The 27709-nt window shown below is 45.9% G+C and overlaps 1 protein-coding gene across 1 annotated transcript in view; it reads left to right on the top strand.

Annotated features, from left to right (window-relative positions):
* PITRM1 (pitrilysin metallopeptidase 1) overlaps window positions 1–27709 on the top strand; it is a 90908-nt gene that overhangs the window by 43698 nt on the left and 19501 nt on the right. Inside the window, exons 11-18 of the mRNA XM_056519505.1 lie at window positions 69–182; window positions 1003–1099; window positions 1263–1397; window positions 3244–3382; window positions 12892–13008; window positions 16915–17044; window positions 26461–26581; window positions 27216–27292. Of these exons, the coding sequence (XP_056375480.1) occupies window positions 69–182; window positions 1003–1099; window positions 1263–1397; window positions 3244–3382; window positions 12892–13008; window positions 16915–17044; window positions 26461–26581; window positions 27216–27292 (930 nt within the window). The remainder of the gene's footprint in view (window positions 1–68; window positions 183–1002; window positions 1100–1262; window positions 1398–3243; window positions 3383–12891; window positions 13009–16914; window positions 17045–26460; window positions 26582–27215; window positions 27293–27709) is intronic.

The following is a 27709-nucleotide window of genomic DNA, read 5'->3' as shown; positions in this document are numbered from 1 at the left end:
TAAATATTAATTTAAAATGTTAGAAATTGTGGTATGTATACAATTTTGGTTTGTGTTTTTCATTCTAGTTTTAACAATTACACCAGAGACACTTACTTCAGCATTGGATTACAGGGAGTAAATAAAGATCATGTCCAGTCTGTGAAAGAAATCATAACTAAAACTATCCAAGAGGTTGTTGAGTAAGTATAATGTTAGTGAACTTATTAATGGCATATACCAGTGTTTTCCTACCAGTGTGCCTCCAGCTGTTGCCAACGGCTGTCCGGGCATGCTGGGAGTTGTAGTTTTGCAACAGCAGGAGGCACACTGGTTGAGAAACACTGGCATATACAGAGGTTGGAACATTAGGAGTTCGACTTACTTTGTCCATAGTCAAGCTGAACTCTTCCTGACACGCCTATCATGACTGTCAGTGCCCCCTTTTTCAGCTTTTATCGCAGATGATAAACTTTATACTTGTACTGTACTAAAAATCTGTCGGGTCTCATACATCGCATCACTAAAACAAAAGGGAATCCTTTTTGGTGCACGTTTGGTAGTGGTTAGAGATGAGCGAACTTACAGTAAATTCGATTCGTCGCAAACTTCTCGGCTCGGCAGTTAATAACTTATCCTGCATAAATTAGTTCAGCTTTCAGGTGCTCCGGTGGGCTGGAAAAGGTGGATACAGTCCTAGGAAAGAGTCTCCTAGGACTGTATCCACCTTTTCCAGCCCACGGGAGCACCTGAAAGCTGAACTAATTTATGCAGGATAAGTCATCAACTGCCGAGCCGAGAAGTTTGTGACGAATCGAATTTACTGTAAGTTCGCTCATCTCTAGTAGTGGTGTCTGTGACCTGACTGGATGTATATGTAGTAGACATCTGTTTCCTCTGGGGACCAGCGATGAGAGAGGAGCTATGCTGGCACCAGGATTGAGATGGGGAGATATACTGCGGACATGGAATTAGTCCAGGCAACATGCATTTTTCTATTATAAATGTTTCTTTTTACTGCAGAAAAGGATTTGAGACAGAAAGAATTGAAGCACTTCTCCACAAGCTTGAGATCCAGATGAAGCATCAGTCTACAAGCTTTGGCCTTACATTAGCCTCAGTACGTTGCCTGTTTATTACTATGACATGTAGCCTATTATATGTATGTACAAAAAGGTGAAGCATCTAGGCGTGACATATTGACTGAGCAATGTGATGCTGTGCCTTGTTTTAATGTTTATACAGTGCAAAATCTTATGTGTTTTTGTCTTCCTTTTTACAAGTATGTTGCATCTAGCTGGAATCACGATGGAGACCCTGTTGACCTGTTAAAAGTTGGAGAGAAAATAAATCGATTCAGACAGTGTCTTAAAGACAACCCCACATTCCTACAAGAAAAAGTCAAGCAGCATTTTCAGGTAATTATATGAATTCTCAAAGCCAAAAAAATGTAATTATTTTTTTCATATACATCAACAGCTTCAGATGATAAGTGAATGCGGAGACCTTTCTCCTTTTAGGTGTCCTGCTAAAAACATTCACTGTGTAGTTGTCAGACGACAGGCCCTTTTTATTGTATCCAATCTGACTAGTGCGGTCTATTATAGTCTATATAGATTGCATCATTTGGATTGTCTGCCATGTGCTTCACCTGGTTGAACCTCATGATCACAGAGGGTTTCAGGACTGAGATTCAATGCCTGGTGGACATGTCATAATGTCATGTAAATGACAGTGTCCCTTTAAATTGTTTATAACCAGAACACACAATTACCACATTTATTGTTCTGTTAACCCCATTTTTATTTTATGTATATTTACTAATACTATTTCTGCAGCCTAGTTAATCACTTTAATCATTTCTAACATTAACCTCCTGGGGTCAAAGGGCGTACCTGTACGCCTATGTTCCGCTCCCCTTCTATGACACTCGCTCAGTAGCTGAGCACGGACCATAGGGGGTTGGTACCCGCCGCTGTCTACTTTCGGAACCCATGGCTGATGCCGGACATCACCGATCAAAGAGATGCCCTGCATTAACCCCTTAGACGCTGCGATGATTGCAGCATCTAATATGTTAAAACCATGTCCCGGCTGCTTAGCGTTGCTGATCGGAGGGCCTTTACCTGCCTCCTCTCCATCCGATCTGTGCCTCGATGCTCCAGTCAGGTATGCCAGGCTGGAGCATTTGAGCACAGATAACACTGATCAATGCAATGCTATGGCATAGCATTGAACAGTGTATGCAATCTAATGATTGCTTGTAATAGTCCCCTATGGAGACTATAAAATTGAGTAAAAAGAAAAAAAAAAGTTTGTGATTTAACCCCTACCCTAATAATAAAAGTTTCAATCACCCCTCTTTTCCCATAAAATTAAAAAAATGTAAACCAAAAATAAACATAAGCATATGTGGTATCGCCTCGTGCGTAAATGTCTAAAGTATAAAAATATAATGTTGCTTTAACTGCACGGTCAATGGTGTATACATAAAAAAAAAATACCGAAGTCCAGAATTGTGTATTTTTAGTCACTTTGTAAACCTTAAAAAATGTATAAAAAGTGATCAAAAAAGTCCCATTAAAACAAAAATGGTACCAATAAAAAGTACAGATCACAGCATATACATCTCCCTATACGGAAAATTTTAAAAGTTATAGTGGTCAGAAGAGGACAATTTTAAACATTCTAATTTTTGTACAAAAAGTTATAATTTTTTAAAAAGTAAAATCCAACACATGTAAGTTGGGTATCATTTTAATCGTACGGACCTACAGAATAAACTAAAGGTGTAATTTTTTACCAAAAAGTGCACTGTGTGGAATTAAAAGCCCCCAAAAGCTAAAACATTTTTTTTTTTTGCCCCATAAATAATTTTTTTGGTTTCACCATAGATTTTGTGGTGGAATGATTGATGTCATTACAAAGTAAAATTGGTGCAAAAAAAACAATCCCTCATATGGCTCTAAAGGTGGAAAATTTTAAGCGTTATGATTTTTAGAAGGGAAGGAGGAAAAAACAAAAATGAAAAATGGCCCGGTCTTCAAGGGGTTAAAATTATTTTCTTTAGTCACCATCTTATAAATGTTTTTTCTGTAACATGTAGCTAAGAAGCGAAGTATCCTACAAAGCTATGTATCATAAAAAAAAAGTGAAACTTTACTTTTAACTTTTAAGATAATTAATAAGGTTAAAAAAGCTGGATTTAGAGGAGAGGCAGCCTGCATTGTGTTTTGTTATTTTCAATGTTCTACTATTTTACAGAATAATCTACACACAATGACTTTAAGTATGAGTCCCGATGAAAATTATTATGAGAAGAAAGCTCAACTGGAAAATAAAAAATTGAACCAGAAGGTTGAAGCTTTGACTGAAGACGAGAGGAAGCAAATATATGAGAAAGGTAACATTTCTGATACATGTTACATATAGAATAATCCATACTATAACAAACAGAAAAATCTATTTGATAAAGCACTGCGTCTGTGTACAATCTGCTTAGTAATGCAATTGACCATTGATAGACAGTAGATGAGGACTTAGGTCATGTATCCTTCTGAAAATAAAAGTTTATAAATAACTTAAATCCCAACACCCCAAAAACCACTCAACCAACCCCAGCAACTACCTAACACATATACACTTTTTAACAAAAAAAAGACATGAGAGGTAACACATGAGCCACAGAATGTCCTGCACATGTCGCTGAGCTGTTAGTGTCCCCCATGTAAATACTACGGGTGACCGACTTTTGCATGTAATTGCTACCCGGATCATCACACCAGGAGTTCAGACAGTATGTCGCTTCACAGCAAAGGCGGGATTGAAGTGCTCATCACAGGGCCTCCATACTTAAACATAACTGTCGGCGCATCCCATACAGAATCTGGATTTAAAAACTAAAGACAATACACTTCCAATCTGAACCAGTCCAGGTTTCTCGATCACAACACCACTGTCAACTATGGCGATGGTGGCTGTCTGTCATCAGCAGGACAAATAAAGGAGTACTACAGCCTAATACAACTTATCCCCTACATGTATGTCTATGGGAGAGGTAGAGATGCAGCGTTCATGCATTCCCGCCTCTCCCATAGAACTGAATAGAGAAGGCGTGTCTGCCGACCTCACATTGACATCAGGTTGACGACACGAGCATTAGCCGCGCAGTTCTTAGGCAATTCCGGGTCCCCGTACAGGAGATCACAGGGGGTCCCAGCGGTTGGACCCCTTGCGATCAGATAGGGGATAAGTTGTCCATGGCTGCAGTACTCATTTAATGGGTGCGTGACACCAAATTTCTTTCTTTTTCGCGACTGGAAATGGTCTGGTTAGAGATGGGCGGGGGTTAATGAAGGGGGCATCCTGTGGATGGTGGGCATGGAAACTGTGGGAGCTTCTTGTGCGTGTCAGAAGATCAAATAATCCTCATTTCTCTATCTGCTCCATTGGGGGACACAGACCATGGGTATATGCTGCTGTCTCTAGGAGGCTTGACACTATGGCAACAAGAAAAGTCGGCTCCTCCCAGCAGGGTAAACCCGCCCACAGGCACCTGAGGTAATCAGTTTTAGCTTAGTGTCTTAAGGAGGTGGACATGGTCTGGAGTTCTCACCAGACCAGGTCTCATATTTTTTATTTTCCTAGGATTAGGAGACGTGTTAGTTTTCTATTCCTTTTTCTTTCCTGTTTTCAGGTGGGGACTCAGGTACTGCGGCTCACTGTTTCCCCATTGCAATTGAGGGGGCACAGACATTGAGTATATGCGCTGTTAACCCCCTCTCGCCAATGGTCAGCGCCTGGGGTTGTACCTCATGGGTCTGGGTCCCCCTACCTCCCTGCTCGCTTCGCTCGCACATGGTAGCCCGGCATGATGCAAGTGACAAAAGCTGGCTGAAGACTTCATTGGGAAGACTTCATGAGGTAAGTTTTTCTGACTAAGGTGAGTATTTTCCCCTTGTTTTCTTTAGGGAGGACTTTCAACATCTGGAGACCCCCAGTTTTTGCCCACTCTTCTATATGGGGACTGTTGGGGCTGGCCAGGAGGGATTTCCCTCCTTTCCTTTATTGGGGGTGCTTTATTATATCTGGGGCTGAGCAGGCACATGTATGTTTCAGTTTATCATGTGTGTGTGGTGTGGGGTGTTTCACAGTATCACCGCGGCTACAAGAGGCAGCCGCGGCGCATATCTTTTATTACGGGCGCCGAGTTCTTACTTTCGTTTTGGCAGCGCAGCTGCCGACAGTATCTCGCCCGCTCCCTCGCTTCCCCCGCTGGCGCATTTGTGTTCGCCTATGCGCTCGGGGCCGGGAGTGGGCACCATTAGGGACCGGGCTGCATATCTTTCATTGCGGGCGCTCGGCACTGTTCTTACTTTAGTTTTGGCAGCGCGGCTGCCAACTGTGTCTCGCCTGCTCCCTCCCTTCCCTCATATGCGCTCTGGGCTGGGAACGGGCGCCATTAGGGACCGGGCTGTATATTACTTCGCCCGGTGCGCGTTGGCTCCACCCACCCAGGGCTGCCGAAGCCTGCATAAGGGCGCAAACTGCACCCCAATCAGCGCTGTGTGCGCGCATAGGGGGTTATTGCAGGGCCAATCACAGAGCCCTTGTGTTTTGCACAGCCCCCTCTTCTTCATCAGCCGCAGTTCTCAATGGCACCGGCACCCAAGACCTTCAGCTCTCACGCTGAATTTTAGACCCTGCTGGAATCCGCCTGGAGGCACCCTGACAAGAAGTTTCAGGAAACGAAGAAGGTTGAAGCACGGTATCCCTTCGCCAAGGACCTCATTGCTCGGTGGACCTCCTCTCCAGCTGTGGATCTGCCGGTCTCCCGCCTCTCTAAGGCTGCCTTCAAGGATCCAGCGGACATGAAGGTGGAGACTTTGGCAAACTTTTCCTTTGAGACAGCAGGATCTTCCTGCTTTTGCTTCGGCCTGGGTGTCAAGGGCCCTTTCAGTATGGTCTCCCATCTCCGCCAGGGTAGTCTTCAAGATCCCTCTGGAGGATTTATTTAATCTAGCTCTCCGATGCTCCGCAGCTGGAGATTTTCTGTGTTCTGCTTCCATGCGCAGCCACTGTGCTGCCTTTGCCACAAGCTACTTGGTTGCCACCGTCCCTCCATGTGACTTAAAGCCTGGAATGTGGACGCCGCCTTCAGGAAGTGAGGCGACGGGCGGAAAAGAGTTCTTTATTACCTCTGGATAAGGCTCACAGAACCGCTTTCCGCATAAGTCCTCTTTCGGGTTCTGCAGACCTTTGGTGCCACCAAAGGGTACGAACAAAGGGTCCAACCGGGCGCCTTCACAGGAAGAGGGCTCCCTCGTTCCGGACCTGTCCCTCCCGGAGGTCTGCTATCCTTTCCGTCCGTTTTGCGGCCCCATCAGGCACCCGTAGGCCTTCCTCGGTCTGAAGGGTCGCCCCCACCCGCCGACCTTTCTCGGGTGGTTGGTCGCCTCTTACTCTTCTGGGATGCCTGGACCACGCACATTCAGGATCCAACTCCTTTTTTATCCAGGGAGTAATTGTCCCGGTTCCTTCAGTGGAACGTTTTCGAGGTTTATTCCAACCTCTTTGTGGTCCCCAAGAAAGGCGTTTCTGTTTGCCCAATCTTGGTTCTCGAGTATCTCAGCCAGCATCTTCTGCTTTCCCATCCCGAATGGAGTCTCTCCGTGCTGGCGTCCCTGGTTCATGGGGAAATTTCGTTCCTCGGTGGACATCAAGGATGCCTGCCTCCACATCTCATTGTTCCGGACGGTCATTTTCTATTGTGGCTCTCCATTTCGGTCTGACCACTTCTCCGCGGACCTTTACCAATGTCCTGGCGCCTGTGATAGCCCTTTTACGGACAACAGTTGTTTCCGTGATTCCTTACTTGGATGACCTCCTGATCAGAGCTCCAGCCATGGCCCAGATCCTGGAGAGTCTTAGTCTCAACCTCCAGACCTTGTCTAACTTTGGTTGGATGGTCAATCGGGACAAGTCCGCTCTCCTGGGGCTCCAGTTCGACCCGGCCTCTGCCGCTTTGACTCTGCCGACCATTCGGCTGACTCTCTTATCAAGAGTCCGATGACTTAAGCACCCTGCTCCAGATTCCATTAGCTTTTCCATGGATGTCCTGGGTCGGTTAGCGGCGGCCGTGGAGGCCGTGCCATTTGCCCAGTTTCATCACCGACCTCTTCAACTGGTGATTCTCTTCCGGTGGGACAGGTCTCCATTGTCTATCGACCGCAAGATCGTTCTCTTTTGTCAGTCTTGTCGGTCCCTTCTATGGTGGCTTTGTTTCCCCCCTGCTTTTTCAGGGGCGCTCCTTCCTGCCCCTCCCTGCCAGTCTGTCGGGCTGTGGAGCTGTTGGGCTGGGGAGGTGTTTTCAAGGACTGGCTGGTCTGAGACCTTGGTCCCTAGAAGAGCCCATTTCCCCTTCAACATGTTGGTGCCTAGGGCAATCCTTTCTTTGCTTGCTTCTCGTGAAATTCCCTTCTGGGCGGAACTCAGGTTTCCGGCCATCTCAGCGCTCTTCATTTCGGGTGTCTCTGGGATGTGGTCTTTCTCAGCAGGTCCTCAGCCGTCCAAGGTGAGTGGTCCCTACATTCGGAGGTGCTTGCAGTGATCTGCAACCTCGCGCTCCAGGCGTGGACCTCTGCACGTCCTGCTACAACCAAGCGTTCCTCTCTCTTGGTCGGCCTTTGCCCTACCTTATCTGTTCCCTCTCCTTCCTCTATTTTCGGGGTCCTGAGGAATCTCACAGCAGAGGGCGTTCCCGCCTTTCTTGTGGCCCAGACTGGCCCCAGCGGGCGTGGTACGTCGTCATGGTCAGGCTCCGGAACTACTTACCTCTGCGCCTTCCCTATCGTCCAGACCTCCTATATCAGGTCTCCTGTGCCACCTCTATTTACCGTCTGTGCTTTTGACGGCATGGCGGTTGAGACAGCGGTTCTGAGGACCCGCGGTTTCTCTTCCCAAGTGGTTCGCACCATGCTGAGGGCTCACAAGCCTTCCTCTGCAAAGATTTACCACCATACCTGGGGTCTTCTTTCTGTTGGTGTGAAACTCAGCCTTTCTCCGGTCGTGAAGGCTTTCAGCTCTTAGGGGTCAAAGGTTCGGCCGTTTCCATTCATTCTTTTTCAACGTTCTCTGGCGTTCAATTATCATGTCCGAACCTAGTTCAGGGAGTGGCACAAGCTGCCCCTCCTTATCAGTCCCCTTTTTTCCCTTGGGACTTGCACTTGGTCTTAGATGCCCTGCAAGGCCCCCCTTTTGAACCTCTCAGGGACATTTCTCTTCGCCTCTTTCCCCGGAAGGTGGCGTTCCTTATTGCTCTTCCCTCTGTTAGGAGGGTGTCAGAGCTGGCAGCTCTCTCCTGCCGTTCTCCCTTCCTGGTTGTATACCAGGACAAGTTGTTTTGTTTTCCGTCTAGGTCCGTCCTTCGTACCTGATACGGTTATGGGTTTTTCATCTCAATGAGAACATCGTCCTACCGTCCTTTTGTCCGGCCCCTTCTCATCCATGGAAGCGTTTTTCCACAACCTGTTGTGGTTGTTGGACAAGACAACCATTTTGGGAGCTTACCGCTGCAAGGGGAAGATCCCACCCTTTAGGGTGTTGGCTCATTCCACCCGTTTTTCGGGGCATCCTGGGCCCTCCACTACATGGCTTCGGCCTTGCAGTTCTGTAAGGTGTCCGCGTGGTCGTCTTTGCACTCTTTCTCAAGGTGCTACCAGATTCATACCTTTTGCATCAGCTGATGCTACTCTGGGCCGTAAGACGTTGCAGGTGGCGGTGGTCCAACCGTCCACCCGTCTGATTCCTTACCCATCCAAGGGACGGCTTTGGTGCGTCCCATGGTCTGTGTCCCCCCAATGGAGCCGATAGAGAAAAGGAGATTTTTATGCTCACCGTAAAATCTCTTTCTCAAAGGATCCATTGGGGGACACAGCTCCCACCCTTTTTTCTGGTGTTCCTATTTCAGTTATCTGTCCGAGGGTGTGTTCAGTTACCTTTTTCTTCTGGTTGCTCGGACAGTTTGTCGTTTTTCTCTTGACCTGGTTGGACTTGATGGACGTATGTCTTTTTCCAACCATACTAATTATGTAACTATGTAACCTGTCGGTCTTCTCCTATTGCTCTGGGACTAAAACTGATTACCTCAGGTGCCTGTGGGCGGGTATAGCCTGCTGGGAGGAGCCGACTTTTCTTGTTGCCATAGTGTCAAGCCTCCTAGAGACAGCAGCATATACCCATGGTCTGTGTCCCCCAATGGATCCTTCGAGAGAGAGGTTTTACGGTAAGCATAAAAATCTCCTTTTCCGGGCCATCCAGAGCTTCTTCGCCATATCCGTACTCAACCATTGCTCCCAACATCTCCTTGCAGCTTGGTCAGAGTGGCCTAGATGGCAGGAAGTTCATTAACCCCTTAAGGACCAGGCCATTTTACACCTTAAGGACCGGAGCGTTTTTTGCAATTCTGACCACTGCACTTTAAACATTAATAACTCTGGAATGCTTTTAGTTATCATTCTGATTCCGAGATTGTTTTTTCGTGACATATTCTACTTTAACTTAGTGGTAAAATTTTATGGTAACTTGCATCCTTTCTTGGTGAAAAATCCCAAAATTTGCTGAAAAAAATGAAAATTTAGCATTTTTCGAACTTTGAAGCTCTCTGCTTGTAAGGAAAATGGATATTCAAAATATATTTTTTGGGGGTTCACATATACAATATGTCTACTTTATATTTGCATCATAAAATTTATGAGTTTTTACTTTTGGAAGACACCAGAGGGCTTCAAAGTTTAGCAGCAATTTTGAAATTTTTCACAACATTTTCAAACTCACTTCAGGGACCAGTTCAGTTTTGAAGTGGATTTGAAGGGCCTTCATATTAGAAATACCCCATAAATTACCCCATTATAAAAACTGCACCCTCCAAAGTATTCAAAATGACATTCAGTAAGTGTATTAACCCTTTAGGTGTTTCACAGGAATAACAGCAAAGTGAAGGAGAAAATTCTAAATCTTCATTTTTTACACTCGCATGTTCTTGTAGACCCAATTTTTGAATTTTTGCAAGGGGGTAAAAAGGAGAAAATTTTTACTTGTATTTGAAACCCAATTTCTCTCGAGTAAGCACATATGTCTGTTAATTGTTCAGTGGGCGCAGTAGAGGGCTCAGAAGGGAAGGAGCGACAAATGGTTTTTGGGGGGCATGTCACGTTTAGGAAGCCCCTATGGTGCCAGGACAGCAAAAAAAAAACACATGGCATACCATTTTGGAAACTAGACCCCTCAGGGAACGTAACAAGGGGTAAAGCGAACCTTAATACCCCACAGGTGATTCACGACTTTTGCATATGTAAAAAAAAAAAAAAATTACCTAAAATGCTTGGTTTCCCAAAAATGTTACATTTTTAAAAATTGTAATAGCAGAAAATACCCCCCCAAAACTTGTAACACAATTTCTCCCGAGTACGGTGATACCCCATATGTGGCCCTAAACTGTTGCCTTGAAATACGACAGGGCTCCAAAGTGAGAGCGCCATGCGCATTTGAGGCCTAAGTTAGGGATTGCATAGGGGTGGACATAGGGGTATTCTACGCCAGTGATTCCCAAACAGGGTGCCTCCAGCTGTTGTAAAACTCCCAGCATGCCTAGACAGTCAACGGCTATCTGGCAATACTGGGAGTAGTTGTTTTGCAACAGCTGGAGGCTCCGTTTTGGAAACAGTGGCGTACCAGACGTTTTTCATTTTTATTGGGGAGGGGGGTTGTATAGGGGTATGTGTATATGTAGTGTTTTTTACTTTTTATTTTATTTTGTGCTAGTGTAGTGTTTTTAGGGTACAGTCACACGGGCGGGGGTTCACAGTAGTTTCTCGCTGGCAGTTTGAGCTGCGGCAGAAAATTTGACGCAGCTCAAACTTGCAGCCGGATACTTACTGTAATCCTCCGCCCATGTGAGTGTACCCTGTACATTCACATTGGGGGGGGGGGGGGGGGGGGGAGGGTTCATCCAGCTGTTGCAAAACTACAACTCCCAGCATGTACGGTCTATCAGTGCATGCTGGGAGTTGTAGTTTTGCAACAGCTGGAGGCACACTGGTTGTGAAACACAGAGTTTGGTAACAAACTCAGTGTTTTGCAACCAGTGTGCCTTCAGCTGTTGCAAAAGCTACAACCCCCAGCATGTATGGACAGCGGAAGGGCATGCTGGGTCTTGTAGTTATGCAACAGCTGGAGGCATACTACTTTGGCTGGGGATGCTGGGGACTGTAGTTATGCAACAGCTGGAGACACACTGGTTTGCTACTTAACTCTGTGCCTTCAGCTGTTGCAAAACTACAACTCTCAGCATGCACTTTAGCTGATTGTGCAAGCTGGGAGTTTTAGTTATACAACAGCGTAAGGTACACTTTTCCATAGAAAGAATGTGCCTCCAGCTGTTGCAAAATTCCATAAGGTAATGCTGGGAGTTGTGGTGGTCTGCCTCCTGCTGTTGCATAACTACAGATCCCAGCATGCCCTTTTTGCATGCTGGGAGCTGTTGCTAAGCAACAGCAGGAGGCTGTCGCTCACCTCCAACGATCTAGCCGCATCAGGTCAGTCCCTCGTCGTTGCCGCCGCCGCTGCTCCTGGGGCCCCGATCCCAACAGGGACGCCGGGGATCGGGGTCCCCAGCACCCGGGGTGCACGTCCCGCACCCGCTCAAGCCCTCCAGAAGAGGGGCGGAGCGGGTTGCGGGAGTGACACCCGCAGCAGGCGCCCTGATTAGTCGGCCGGTAATCCACCTCACCCCTGCTGGCTATGGCTGTTCGGGGCACTGGAGACCCGATTGACCCGGAATCCGCCGCAGATCGCTGGACTGAATTGTTCAGCGATCTGCGGCCATCGCCGACATGGGGGGTCATCATGACCCCCCTGGGTGATATGCCCCGATGCCTGCTGAATGATTTCAGCGGGCACCGGCTCCGCTCCAGATGGTTGCGGGGGGCCGGTAAAACACATGACATTCTCATACGTCATGTGTCCTTAAGGACTCGGAAATAGAGACGTATGAGAACGTCATGTGTCCTTAAGGGGTTTAAATTACCATCCTTTTTGCCCAGTTCTGTCCACTAGGCAAAATGTCTTTGAGTGCGTTGTAGAGGCATGTCTCCAAGAGAACAATCTCTTACCAAGAGGTACATTTCTGGGAGACTTTTTATAGGGTAGCACTTTTACGTTTACTATTGTGGCAAGACCCTCTGTGATCCGGATGGTTAACTGTGGTGTTAAACTTTTCCTGCTGTATGACTTCAAACAAGTGTCTAGAGCAGTGGTCTCCAACCTGCGGACCTCCAGATGTTGCAAAACTACAACTCCTAGCTGGGAGTTGTAGTTTTGCAACATCTGGAGGTCAGCAGTTTGAAGACCACTGGTCTAGAGCTTTGATCATCTCTCTGTACAGCTTGATCTCCTGTCTGTAGTGTGTGTCATTCATTATACATCTGTTTCTGCTTGGGTCAGGCCTTTTACTACAAACATTTTGATGCTTTATTTTTATTTTTTTAAATGCAAAAAATACTTTTAGGTACAACATTGCATAAAAGGGCTCATGAATGTTGGGGGGGGTTTAACATGTCAGGTATCTACTATAGTAAAAAGGTATGGGGATTGTAGTGATTAGATTTAAGCTGTTTCCACATAGGCATAACACAGACTCCTGTTTGTGTCCATATTACGGACTAAAAGACCCGAACTGAAAGCAGCTTAGAGGTATGTGATGTTAGCTTTAGTCTTTAGTCTCGTGGTTGGGTTGGAACTTGCCTCCGTATTATGCACCTGTGACAGTGGGCTAAATTTGCATTTGTGTGATTTAAGGTTTTAATAATTTTTTTTCCCTTGAATTTCAATAAAAAAAATGTTTTTCCTCTATAGGTCTTGAGCTTCTAGAGTTGCAAAGTAAACCCCAGGATGCATCTTGTCTTCCTGCACTCAAAGTATCTGACATTGAGCCGACAATCCCACATACAGACCTGGAATTGGCTTATGCAGGTAATGTGTATATTCTATATAGCCCAGTGCTATAATGAGGTTTAAATTAAAGTTACTGAACCATGTTTCATGTGACACCACTGTTCTAAGCAGTGTATATGCAGGGATGTGGAATTTTGTTTCGTCCGACGCCCGGGACATGTAGTTCCGGGCGCCGGGCAGGTGAATTTTTCAGGCCCTTAGCCCTGCTTCGGGCAAGCAGGGCCAGACCTAAAGGCCCCAGACAAGTACGGCGGCACTCACAGGGGAGTATGGAGCGTGCTCCGAACTCCACCCCACCCCACCCCATACTCTGCAGCCCCCAAATTATTTCAGTAGCTGGGGGCCGCCGCTAATAGCCAGCTTGCGGCGATCCCGATCGCTGTGGCTGGCTATTAACCCTTTAGATCGCCATTGTCAAAGCTGACAGCGGCGTCTAAAGGGACATGTTAATGCTTCCTGTTAGGCTAGTGGGGTGAATCGCCCGCCCCCCCCCCCCACGCTGCACGATTGCGGGTTTGGGGGGTAATCCACTGTAGAGGAAGCCGGAGGGCTTACCTCGGCTTCCATGGTGTCTGTGGCTCTGTCATTGATAGTCTGGCTGGACTAGGCTCTGTCAATGGATCGCAGAGCACACAGTTCAATGGAGTTCAATAGAACTCTATTGATCTGTATGAGGAATCTAATGTTGCCTCGTAAAAGTCCCCTAAGGGACTAATAAAGTGTGAAAAAAAAATGTTTAATAAAAGTTTTAAAGATACACATTAACCCTTTCCATATTAAAAGTTCAAATCGCCCCTTTTCCTATATAAAAACATGTAAACATAATAAAAATAAACATATTTGGTATCGCTGCGTGCGTAATTGAACGAACTATTAAAAAATAACATTATATATCCCGTACAGTAAATGATGTAAATGTAAATACGTAAATGTAAATAAAAAATGCCAAACCGCAGAATTACAATTTTTAGAATATTCCAGAAAAAAGTTAAAAGCTATTTAAAAAGTCAGATCAATACCAAAATGGTACCGATACAAAAATAGATTATGGTGCAAAAAATGAGCCCTCATTCAGCCTGGTATGTGAATTTTAAATTTTTTTTTAAGGCTACAGGGGTCAGAAAATTGCAATAAAAATAAAAAAAATCTAAAAAGTTCTGATTTTTTTGTTAATTAATAAAACATGACAGAAACTATACAAATCTGTTATTGCTGTAATCAGGCGACATTAATTATCAAAATAACATTTGAGCTCAACCACAAGGTAAATGGCGTAAAAAAGAAAACAACCAAATCTGCAAAATTATCTTTTACTATTTCAATTTCACTTCACTAATATTTTTTTTTTTGTTTCGGAGAATGTTATGGAAAAATTAAAAGGTATCATTATAGTATTTAGTTATGGCTATTATAGGGCAAGGAGGAAAAATCAAGAGTGTAAAAGCGAAAATTGGCCCGGACAAGTGGATCGTCATGAGGGACAAGTAGATTTTTCTCCGTTTTAGTCCCTTGGGCAAGTAGTTTTTTTTTATTAAAGGGGTATTCCAGGCAAAACCTTTTTTTTTTATATATATTAACTGGCTCCGGAAAGTTAAACAGATTTGTAAATTATATGTATATACCAGTCCTCAAGAACACTAGGGATGTGTAGAATAAAGAGGAAAGAAAATAGTGGATCTGATAAGGATTTATTAATATATGTATATAAGTAAGTAAATGCAAATAAATCACCAATCACTCTGCAGGGCCCTTGCAGGAATGAATTGGTAATAATCAATATATAAATAAAAATGAAAATGAAAATGCAGATAAAAATAATATAGCAGAAATGCACCAATGTCCACTACGGTGGTTAGCAACGTGTCTCTTTTGGTTAGTAGTCACTCTTGGTCACAGTTAAGTCCAAGGATATCCAATTAAAAGAGTCACAGTTCAGTAATCAACTCCTATGATACTGTAGCCAAATATAGCAATAGTGGCGATAATAGCAACAGTTGTAGCAATTATGGCAATAGTTTGTAGAGTATCGGTGCACAGCACCACTCACCCTTCTTCTCGGCTGTTAGCGATCCCGGCAAGCAATGATGTTCACAGGTAGCGATTTCGGCAGACCGCGATGTCCTGTAGGTGATAAAAGCTGTTTGTATTGCCGGTCTGGATCGTAGCCTAGGTGAGTGGTTCTCCGGTAGGCTGTAAGTATCCTGGGCTGGCACGGGGAGGCGTCCGGCCTAGGGAGAACGTGTCCAGGAACTCTGCCGTCCGGGGCTGTGAATGGAGATCTGTGAGCAGCTGCGTGTCTGAATGATGCGCTAGCTGCGCGCGTGTTGCAGTGGTCCCAGTTCTGTGAGCATCCAGCAGTTGCTAGCCAAAATGTGTGGATATAGTCTCTTTAGAAGTGGTATAAGGTGCTTTTGCAAGTCAGACGCGTTTCAAGGCCTGCGGGCCTTTTCTTCAGTGACAGTAAGGTAACCTTACTGTCACTGAAGAAAAGGCCCGCAGGCCTTGAAACGCGTCTGCCTTGCAAAAACACCTTATACCACTTCTAAAGAGACGCTAGCCAAAATGTGTGGATATAAACTGCTGGATGCTCACAGAACTGGGACCACTGCAACACGCGCGCAGCTAGCGCATCATTCAGACACGCAGCTGCTCCCAGATCTCCGTTCACAGCCCCGGACGGCAGAGTTCCTGGACACGTTCTCCCTAGGCCGGACGCCTCCCCGTGCCAGCCCAGGATACTTACAGCCTACCGGAGAACCACTCACCTAGGCTACGATCCAGACCGGCAATACAAACAGCTTTTATCACCTACAGGACATCGCGGTCTGCCGAAATCGCTACCTGTGAACATCATTGCTTGCCGGGATCGCTAACAGCCGAGAAGAAGGGTGAGTGGTGCTGTGCACCGGTACTCTACAAACTACTGCCATAATTGCTACAACTGTTGCTATTATCGCCACTATTGCTATATTTGGCTACAGTATCATAATTGCTACAACTGTTGCTATTATCGCCACTATTGCTATATTTGGCTACAGTATCATAGGAGTTGATTACTGAACTGTGACTCTTTAAATTGGATATCCTTGGACTTAACTGTGACCAAGAGTGACTACTAACCAAGTTGCTAACCACCGTAGTGGACATTGGTGCATTTCTGCTTTATTATTTTTATCTGCATTTTCATTTATATATTGATTATTACCAATTCATTCCTGCAAGGGCCCTGCAGAGTGATTGATGTATTTGCATTTACTTACTTATATACATATATTAATAAATCCTTATCAGATCCACTATTTTCTTTCCTCTTTATTCTACACATCCCTAGTGTTCTTGAGGACTGGTATATACATATATTTTCCCATTTTTTGACTAGGCCTGATTGGGTGAAGGCATCACCTTTAACCTCGAACACTCTCCTTACCTTTATCTTTAAGTGAGCTACACATCCTATTGTCCAGATTTGTAAATTACTTCTATTAAAAAATCTTAATCCTTCCAATAGTTATTAGCTTCTGAAGTTTTCTGTCTAACTGCTCAATGATGATGTCACGTCACGGGAGCTGTGCATGATGGGAGAATATCTCCATAGGAGCTGGACAGCTCCCGAAACGTGAGTCATCAGAGAGCATTTAGACAGAAAACAACAACTCAACTGCAGAAGCTAATAACTATTGGAAGGATTAATATTTTTTAATAGAAGTAATTTACAAATCTGTTTAACTTTCAGGAGCCAGTTGATATATAAAAAAAAAATTTGGCCTGGAATACCCCTTTAACTTTCCACACCCCTAATATATGCATCCATTGTCTTACAGCTAAAATATAAATGAACAAATGAATTTAAAGTAAGCTATAGATATATAAATTTGTAGTTTGATAGATGCTTGTTACTAAGTAAGCATATATGTTTTATTTCAGGTGAGGTTCCTGTTCAGTATTGTGCTCAGCCAACAAACGGTATGGTTTATTTCCGAGCAATCTCCAGCCTTAATACTCTTCCTGAGGAGCTCAAGCCTTACGTGCCTCTCTTCTGCTCTGTTATAACAAAGTAAGTGACCTTTTTATATTATGGTGTGTAATGTTATCTATACCATGTGGCTATAAGCAGCAGCGACTGAACATAATGATTTATACTAGTTCATACCAAAACTGCGGACAGTATTTGGAGGTGGTCTTGCCTTGGAACTTTCAAGTTGACAGGGACAGATGTTGAACTGTGAACTCAGATTTTTATTAGGTGGTAGTATTGTATTGAGGTGAGGGCTGTGTGTAGGACAATCATCAATTGCATAGCCTGTTCTATATATCAACCATTTCTATGAACCTCAATTTGTGCATTTTCTTCTGGTTCTCTTTCATGTGACAGTAGGTAATGTTAAAGTGGTTATTCAAAATTAAAAAAACATAGCTGATTTTATAAAAAAAAAAAAAAACGCACCACACCTGTGCTTAGGTTGTGTGTGATATTGCAGCTCCGTTCCATTGAAGTGAATGAAGCCAAGTTGTAATACCACACATAACCTGAGAACAGGAGTGGTGCTGTCTGTGGAAGACATGATCTGTTTTTTTTCTATTCTGTCCCACTTTTATGGATACAGAATCGGGAGTGAAGCGCATGGCCATGCGCTTCTCTACCTGCTCATTCTTGTGATTTTAGGTGTGAGTGAATACTCGGAACCTGACGTTTTAAAAACGTTTTTAAAGGTACACTTTAGTACACATTAACCCCTTAAGGACCCACGCTGTAAATGTACGGCGCTGCATAGCGTCACTTCGCTCACAGCGCCATACATTAACGGCACAGCTGTTATGCGAGCACAGAAGCTGTGCTCGCTTCATTCACAGCGGGTCCCGGCGGCTGTCAGCAGCAGCAGCAGAACCGCCGGTAATGGCAGACATCAGTGATCGCGCTGTCTGCCATTAACCCCTCAGATGTTGTGATCAATACAGATCACGGCATCTGCCGTGGGGATTAGATCAGCCAAGATGATGTCTCCCGGGGTCTTCTGCACTGATCTGCCTTCCAGTAGACCAGAGCAGAAGATTTCTGATAATACTGATCAGTGCTATGCCCTATGCATAGCACTGAACAGTATTAGCAATCTAATGATTGCTGTAAATAGTCCCCTATGAGGACTAAAAGTATGTAAAAATGAATGTAAGAATTGTGAAAAAAAAATTTGAAAAAGCGATTCCCCAAAAAATTTTAAATCACCCTTTTCCCCATATTAATACACAAAAGCTTAAAAAAAGAGAAATAATAAACATATTTGGTATTGTCGCGTGCGTAAATGTCTGAACTATAAAAATATAATGTTAATGATCCCCTACGGCAAATGGTGTAAAAAAAAAATAAATAAATAAAAAAAATTCAGCTTTTCTCTATCGGCTCCATTGGGGGACACAAACCATGGGACACAGACCATGGGTGTATGCTGCTGTCTCTAGGAGGTATGACACTATGGCAACAAAAAAAGTCTGCTCCTCCCAGCAGGATATACCTGCCTCCAGGCCCTGAGCTAATCAGTTTTATCTTAGTGTCTGAAGGAGGTGGACATGGTCTGGAATTCTCCAGACCAGGTCTTATGTTTTATTATTTTCCTAGTTAGGGAATGTGTTAGTTTTTTATTCCTTTTTCTTTATTCCTTTTTCTTTCATGTGTTCAGGTTTCATTGCAATTGAGGGGGCACAGACATTGCGTATATGTGCTGTTAACCCCCTCTCGCCAACGGTCAGCGCCTGGGGTTGTACCTCATGGGTTCGGGTCCCCCTATTCCCTGCTCGCCTCGCTCGCACATGGTAGCTCGACGTGATGCATGTGACAGAAAGCTGACTGAAGACTCCACAGATGACTCCATTAGGTAAGTTCTTCTGACTGAGGTGAGTATATATTCCCTTTCTCCCTTAGGTGCAGACTTGCAACCTCTGGAGACCCTCGGTTTTTGGCCCACCTTTCTAATTGGGCTGGCCTGGACAAGGGGCTTTATCTTTATTTCTGGGCAGCGCAGTGCCATTTTTGGATGAAGGGGCTCAGTTATTCACATGCACTTAAGATATGTGTGTGTGTGCTTTTACTTATGTAGCTGACAGCCGCAGCGTTTATACTGTACGGGCGCACGAAACGCCGACTTACTTTCACTTTCGGCAGCAGTCTGCTGCCGGAGAATATGAGTCTCGCCCGGTCACTTCCATGCAAGCGCATATGCGGACGACGTGCGCTCGGGGCAAGGAGTGGGCACCATTACTGTGTTTCTTCTTCGTCGGCTGGGGCGCTTTAGCTCCGCCCACAGGGCCGCCGGCCGGAGCTTACTGGAGGCGCGAATTGTCCTCCAATCAGCGCTGTGTGCGCGATTTTAGGTGGCAGGGGCCAATCAGCAGTGCCCCTGCTCCAGGCACGCCCCTCTCTGGCTATTGGCTGTTTTTTTTTTTTTTTCTCCCTCTCTATCTACACTAGAGCGGAGTTCTCCTCACAGCAGCTGCCCTGGGGACACAGACTAGGGTGAGAGAGTTCTTTTTTCATTATGTCCGTACCCAGAACTGTTCCTCCCTCTAAACAGACAACTGGAGCTTTAGTTTACCATTTTGTCTGTAAGAGCTGTAATTCCAAAATGCCTGGTTCTGCTTAACCCACTTGCTCTGCCTGCTCCACCAGACCCCCTGGCATCCCCGGATGCTCTTTCAGTCCCGGTGGATTCGGCCGCCCCCTTCAGCCTAGGTTTCTTCTCTATCCCAGTATATGGCTGACTTGACTCAAGTCTCCCGTTCAGTGACTGAGGCCTCCCGTGACGTGTCTGCCTTGAAGAGGTCTACCCTGCGCCGGCCCCGAGTCCTGCACCTCTTCTCCACATGCTTCACGCTCTCACAAGCATACTAGGGATGCTTCTTCTGACTCTTCCATTGAGTCTTCAAGTAGACGTGGGTGCTCCCCTCGTGGGTTCCGCCCCCCCCCCCCGTGTCATCTGGTCGCAAACGTTGTTCCTCCAGAGGACGTTCCCGGAGTCGCCGCTCTGCCTCACCAGAACCGCGTACCCGATCATGGTCGCCCCCCCTTCCAGGGCTTCCTCCACTCGTTCACATTCTCCTGGTGAACTGGCGGATGAGGCTTCCGATTCGGCATCTGACTCGGGGGACCGCTCGGAGACAGTTGAAACGGTGAACTCATTGGTTGCGGTCATAAGAGACACCTTTCACTTAGAGGACCCAGGATCTTCGGACGTGACTCCTGAAGTATCCTTTCATCGTGCTAAACCAGCACCTCAAATGTTCAGCTCTCACGCTGAATTTGACACCCTTCTGGAATCTGCATGGAGACATCCGGACAAGAGGTTCCCGGGAATGAAAAAGGTTCAAGTGCATTATCCATTCGCCAAGGACCTTGTCTCAAAGGTGGTTTTCCCTCCCTCGGTGGATCCACCAGTTTCCCGTATCTCTAAGGCTACTACACTGCCGCTAGCAGACGCGGCTCCTTTCAAGGATCTGACGGACAAGAAGGTGGAGTCCTTAGCGAAGTTAGCGAAGCAGCAGGCTCTTCTCTGCTTCCCACCTTCGCCTCTGCATGGGTGTCCAAGGCCCTATCGGTGTGGTGCACAAAACTCCGTCAGGGTATCCTGGCGGGATCCTCCCCAGAGGATCTGTCTGCTTTGGTTCTACAATGCTCTAAAGCTGGGGACTTTCTGTGTACAGCTTCCATGCAGTCAGCCCGTTGTGCTACCTTTGCTGTTGGTCACCTAGCGGCCCTCCGCCGTTCCATGTGGCTTAAGGCGTGTGATGCGGATGCCGCCTCCAAAAGGTCTCTCACCGAGCTTCCTTTTACTGGTACCCGTCTTTTTGGCATGCGCCTTGACGAGATTATCTCTGAGGCGACGGGGGTAAGAGTTCCTTGTTGCCGCAAAATAAGGCTCGCTCTACTTCCCAGAGGAAGTCCTCTTCCTTCCGGTCCTTTCGGACTTTTGGCCCCAATAAGGGGTCTGGGCAGGCGCCTTCGCGGGATAAGAAGGCTCCCTCGTTCCGGGCGCGGCCATCTTGGAAGTCGGACACCAACCGTTTTGGCTGTTTTGCGGCCAAATCGGGCAACCGCAAACCCACTTCCACATGAAGTGAAGCCCCCACCCGCAGATTTTTCTCGGGTGGGAGGCCATCTCTCACTTTTTTGAGACATCTGGATCACACACATTCAGGACTCCTGGGACAGGGACGTGGTGTCCAACGGATACCGAATCGCATTTGCCTCCCTTCCGAGGGATCGATTTTTTATTTTTATTTTTCCAGTCCCGGGCCCCCCGGTCTCCTTCTCTTGCGAAGCAGTTTCGGGAGGCCCTCCGGTCTCTACTTCTTCAAGGAGTCATTGTCCCCGTTCCTTCAGGGGAACGTTTTCAGGATTTCTATTCCAATCTTTTTATGATCCCCAAGAAGGGAGGTTCTGTGTGGCCAATATTGGACCTCAAGCGTCTCAACAGTCATCTTCTCATCCGCCACTTCCGAATGGAATCACTCCGTTCAGTAGTGGCGACCATGGAACAAGGGGAGTTTCTTTCTTCGGTTGACATCAAGGATGCCTACCTCCATGTTCCAATATTTCCCGGCCATCTACGGTACCTCCGCTTTGCGGTTCCGGAGGGGCATTTTCGATTCGTAGCCCTCCCTTTTGGTCTGGCCACTGCTCCTCGGGTCTTTACCAAGATCCTTGCGCCAGTGATAGCTCTGTTGCGGGCGAGAGGAATCTCAGGGATCCCTTACCTGGACGACCTTCTCATCAAGGCTCCCACCAGTGTCCAGACTCTGGAGAGTGTGGATCTCACTCTCCAGACCTTGGATCGCTTCGGGTGGATGGTCAACTGGGACAAGTCTGTCCTCTCTCCCACCCAGTCTTTGATCTTCTTGGGACTTCAATTCAACACAGCCTGTGCCCGGATTTGCCTTCCGCTGGACAAACGTTTGACTCTCCTGTCAGGGGTCCGCTCCCTTCGGGCACAGGTCCCAGTTTCCATCCGCAATTGCATGGAAGTCTTGGGTCGAATGGTAGCGGCCATGGAGGCTGTACCTATTGCCTAATTTCATTACCGCCCCCTTCAACTGGCGATTCTCTCGCGATGGGACAGATCTCCTCTGTCTCTAGATCACAAGATTTCTCTCCCTCGTCGAATCTGCCAGTCTCTGCTCTGGTGACTCCGCTCCCCCTTCTTCTTCAGGGGCGGTCATTTCTTCCCTTCCACTGGCAGGTAGTTACAACAGATGCCAGTCTGTCAGGCTGGGACGGTGTGTTCAGGGACTGGACGGTTCAAGGCCTCTGGTCTCCCCGGGAAGCCTTTCTTCCGATAAACATCTTGGAACTGAGGGCGATTCTTCATTGGGAGTCCCTGCTTCAGACCTGCCCTGTCCGTGTCCAGTCGGACAACGCCACGGCCGTAGCTTACATAAATCCGCAAGGCGGCACTCGCAGCTCGGCAGCCATGGCCAAGGTGACAAAGATTCTCCTCTGGGCTGAAAACAAGGTTCCGGCCATTTCAACGATTCGCATTCTCAACTGGGAAGCGAACTTCCTCAGCCGACCCCGGCGTGTGGTCTCTACATCCGGAGGTCTTCGCGCAGGTCTCTTTGCGTCTCGGCACAATCGGAAGATTCTTCCATTTGTGTCAAAGTCCCGGGACCCCCTGGCTCTAGCCATGGATGCCCTAGTGATTCCTTGGGCGGGGTTTGCCTTGCCCTATCTGTTCCCTCCCCTTCCGCTCCTTCCCAGGGTTCTGAGGAAGCTCAAAGCGGAGGGCGTTCCCTCCATACTGGTAGCTCCAGATTGGCCCCGAAGGACGTGGTACGCCGACGTGGTCAGGCTCCTGGACGATGCTCCGTTGTGCCTTCCACTTCGTCCGGACCTGCTGTCTCAGGGTCCTCTTTGCCACCCCAATTTACAGTTGCTGCATTTGATGGCGTGGTGGTTGAGACCGCGGTTTTGAGAGCCCGAGGCTTCTCTTCCCAAGTCATTCGCACCATGCTTAGAGCTCGTAAGCCCTCATCGGCAAAAATTTACCACCGTACCTGGCGGTCTTATTTTCATGGTGTGAAGCTCAGGTCTTGTCTCCTGTTACTTTTTCCGTTCCCTGTCTTCTATCCTTCTTGCAGTCGGGATTGGAACTGGGGTTGTCTCTCAGTTCCCTTAAGGGTCAGGTTTCGGCTCTATCTATTCTTTTTCAGTGTCCTCTGACTTCTAATTCTCATGTCCGGACCTTCGTTCAAGGAGTTGGGCATACTGCCCCTCCTTATCGGTCACCTTCTCCCCCTTGGGACTTTGAACCCCTTAGGGAGGTGTCCCTGCGCCTCCTTTCTTGGAAAGTGGCTTTCTTGTTGCTACCACCTCCATTCGGAGAGTGTCTGAATTGGCAGCTCTATCCTGCCGTTCTCCGTTTCTGGTGATTCACCAGGACAAGGTTGTCTTCCGGCCAGATCCTTCCTTTTTGCCTAAGGTCGTTTTGGCCTTTCATCTCAACGAGGACATTGTCCTTCCGTCCTTTTTGTCCCGCTCCTTCTCATCCTAAGGAGCGTTTGCTCCACAAACTGGATGTGGTTCGGGCTGTTAGGTACTACCTCTCTATCACTTCTTCGTTTCGTCAGTGCGATTCCTTTTTTGTCCTTACGGAAGGTCGTCGTAAGGGACAACCTGCTTCCAAGGCCACCGTTTCTCGTTGGATCCAGTCTGCCATTTCGGAAGCCTATCGCTGTAGGGGGAAGATCCCTACCTTCTGGGTTCTGGCTCATTCTACCCGTTCTGTTGGTGCATCCTGGGCTCTCCAGAGCAAAGCCTCGGCCTCGCAGATTTGCAAAGTGGCTACCTGGTCGTCTTTGCACACTTTCTCGAGGTTCTACCGGGTTCATACCTTCGCATCGACTGATGCTAGTCTGGGCCATAAAGTGCAGGAACAGCCGTCTGCCTGACTATCTGCCCACCCAAGGGACGGCTTTGGTACGTCCCACGGTCTGTGTCCCCCAATGGAGCCGATAGAGAAAAGGAGATTTTTTTAATGCTTACCTTTAAAATCTCTTTCTCGAAGGATCCATTGGGAGACAGAGCTCCCGCCCTTTTTGGGTTCCTCTTTGGTTCTCTGTCCGAGGGTGTGTTCAGTTATACTTTTTCTTCTGGTTTTCGGACAGTTCGTGTTTTTCCTTGACCTGTCGGTCCTCTCCTATTGCTCTGGAACTAAAACTGATTAGCTCAGGGCCTGGAGGCGGGTATATCCTGCTGGGAGGAGCCGACTTTTTTTGTTGCCATAGTGTCATACCTCCTAGAGACAGCAGCATACACCCGTGGTCTGTGTCCCCAATGGATCCTTCGAGAAAGAGATTTTACGGTAAGCATTAAAAAAAATCTCCTTTTTTGTCACATCGAACTGCAAATTTTTTTTTTTATAAAAAACGATCGTAAAGTCACATATGTGCAAACATGGTACTAAAAAAAACTACAGATCATGGTGCAAAAAAAATGAGCCCTCACACATCCCTGAATACGGACGGATGGAGGTGGTCAAAATAGGGCAATTTAAAATGTACTGATTTTGTAAAAAAAAGTTTGAGATTTTTTAAAAGCAGTACAATAATAGAAAAGTATGTAACCATGGGTATCATTTTAATCATATTGACCCAGAGAATAAAGAAAACATAAAATTTTTACCGTAAAGTGTACAGCGTGAAAACAAAACCCTCCAAATGTGCACAATTATGGTTTTCATTTAACCCCTTAAGGACTCAGGGTTTTTCAGTTTTTGCACTTTCGTCTTTTCCTCCTTACATTTTAAAAATCATAACCCTTTCATTTTTCCACCAAAAAAATCCATATTATGGCTTATTTTTTGTGTCACCAATTCTACTTTGCAGTGACATTAGTCATTTTACCCAAACATTCACGGCGAAACGGGAAAAAAAAATCATTGTGCGACAAAATCGAAGAAAAAACGCCATTTTTTTACTTTTGGAGGCTTCCGTTTCTACACAGTGCATATTTCGGTGAAAATGACACATTATCATTATTCTTTAAGTCCATACGGTTAAAATGATACCCTACTTATATAGGTTTGTTTTTGTCGAACTTCTGGAAAAAATCATAACTACATGCAGGAAAATTTATACGTTTAAAAATGTCATCTTCTGACCCCTATAACTTTTTTTATTTTTCCACGTACAGGGCGGTATGAGGACTCATTTTTTGCGCCGGCATCTGAAGTTTTTATCGGTACAATTTTTGTTTTGTTCGGACTTTTTGATCACTTTTTATTCATTTTTAATGGTATAAAAAGTGACCAAAAATAAGCTTTTTTTGGACTTTGGAATTTTTTTGCGCGTACGCCATTGACCGTGCGGTTTAATTAATGATATATTTTTATAGTTCGGACATTTACGCATGCGGCGATACCACAAATGTTTATTTTATTCATTATTTACACTGTTTTATTTTATTTTAGGAGAAAAGGGGGGTGATTCAAACTTTAATTTTTTTATAACTTTTTTTTTTTTTTGCAGTGTTTATAGGTCCCATAGGGACCTAGAACACTGCGCACACTGATCTCTCATGCTGATCACTGGCGTGTATGAACACGCCTGTGATCAGTGTTATCGGCGCTTGACTGCTCCTGCCTGGATCTCAGGCACGGAGCAGTCATTCTTAGATCGGACACCGAGGATGCAGGTAAGGGCCCTCCCGGTGTCCTGTAAGCTGTTCGGGACGCCGCGATTTCACCGCGGCGGTCCCGAACAGCCCGACTGAGCAGCCGGGATACTTTCACTTCAGAGGAGGCGGTCAGCTTTGATCGCCGCGTCTGAAGGGTTAATACAGGGCATCACCACGATCGGTGATTTCCCGTATTAGCCGCGGGTCCCGGCCGTTGATAGCCGCTGGGACCGACCCGATATGACGCGGGGATACGGCGTGACCCCGCGGCATATCGCGGGAGCCGGCGGAGGACGTAAATATACGTCCTGCGTCGTTAAGGAGTTAAATTTCCTTACACAAAATTTTTTTGGGGGGGTTTACCATACATTTTAGGTTAAAATTAGTGATTTCATTACAAAGTACAACTGGTCACGCAAAAAAACAAGACCTCATATGGGTCTGTGAAAGAAAATTTGAGTTATGGATTTTAGAAGCCAAGGAGGAAAAAACAAAAACTCGAAAATTAAAATGTCCTTAGGGTCAAAATGGGCTGTGTCCTTTTTAAGGGGTTAAGTGACCATCCTCAGATTGTTGCCACAAAGCTGCACGTATCAGTGGTAGGTTTCCATAGGAATTCATGTTACTTTAACTGTAACGGTGATTACAGAGTGATTCATGATCTATGTTACACCTGTATACTATATACTAGTAATTTTCTTTTCTAATTTTTGGTGGTGAAAAGTAAATCTTTTTGCAATGCAATTTATGTTTAGTTCAGTTCCTCCTGATGTGTCTTACAATGTGATGATAGATGTGGTTGATTTTTCCAGGATGGGGTGCGGTGTTTATAGCTACCGAGAACAAGCTCAACAGATGGAGCTGACAACAGGAGGGATGAGCGTCTGTCCACACATCATACCAGATGACTCCAACCTGGACTCCTATGAACAGGTGACCTGACTGCACAGACATACCACAGCCATTTCCTTACTTTACCATGACATTTTCTTAAATACCTTTTACTTATTAGTTAATCTCCGTTTCTATATGCTTTTTGACTAATAGAAGGCAGAACAAAGCTTGAAGGAGTACTCCGGTGGAAAACAAATTATTTTTCAAATCAACTGGTGCAAGAAAGTTAAACAGATTTGTAAATTACTTCTATTTAAAAATCTTAATCCTTCCAGGACTTATCAGCTGCTGTATGCTCCAGAGGAAGTTGTATTTATTTCTGGAGTTCTTTTTTGTCTGACCACAGTGCTCTCTGCTGACACCTCTGTCCGTATAAGGAAGTGTCCAGAGGATTATAGGTTTCCTATGGGGACTTGCTCCTGCTCTGGACAGTTCCTGACATGGACAGAGATGTCAGCAGAGAGCACTGTGGTCAGACAGAAACAAATTCCAGAAATAAATACAACTTTCTGTGGAGCATACAGCAGTTAAGTACTGGAAGGATTAAGATTTTCTTTTTTTAAATAGAAGTAATTTACAAATCTGTTTAACTTTTTGGAGCCAGTTTTTTTTTTCTCCCCCACCGGAGTACCCCTTTAAGTCTTTTTATGGAAGTTTTGTTTTATTCCACTAGGGGGTGCTGTTTTCATCGATTTGCTTGGACAGGAATATGCCGGACATGATGCACCTGTGGAGTGAAATATTTAACAGGTATCTGAATCTACTTTCTGGTATTCTGTGTTTTTAAATATGTTTTTCTGTTTTATACACTTTAAAGGGGTACTCTGCTACCCCAGCATCATGGCCATGCCCCTCAATGCAAGCCTATGGAAGGGGTATGGTGTGATGTCATTAGGGGGTGTGGCAGTGACATCACAACCACGCCAGATGCTGCACAGAGATCCTGGGGGTCCCAGCACCGCAGCCTTGCGATCAGACATCTTATCCCCTTATTATGGTTGACATTTATCAAATGGTGCCGGCTCAAACACTTCTGCGCGACTTATAAGCACCTGTGCTGCTTGTGCCAGGGGGATGTGAAGTAGAATTGAAGGGGGCCCTGCTTCCTCACATGCAGCTTTAAAAGTTTACTTGTGACACTTAGTCACAGAAATATGCACCATCTCA

The sequence above is a fragment of the Hyla sarda genome, chromosome 5 (assembly GCF_029499605.1).
Source record: "Hyla sarda isolate aHylSar1 chromosome 5, aHylSar1.hap1, whole genome shotgun sequence".
Lineage (NCBI taxonomy): Eukaryota > Metazoa > Chordata > Amphibia > Anura > Hylidae > Hyla > Hyla sarda.
The sequence above is the reverse complement of the archived record's forward strand: the minus strand, read 5'-3'. Positions and strand labels throughout refer to the sequence as shown.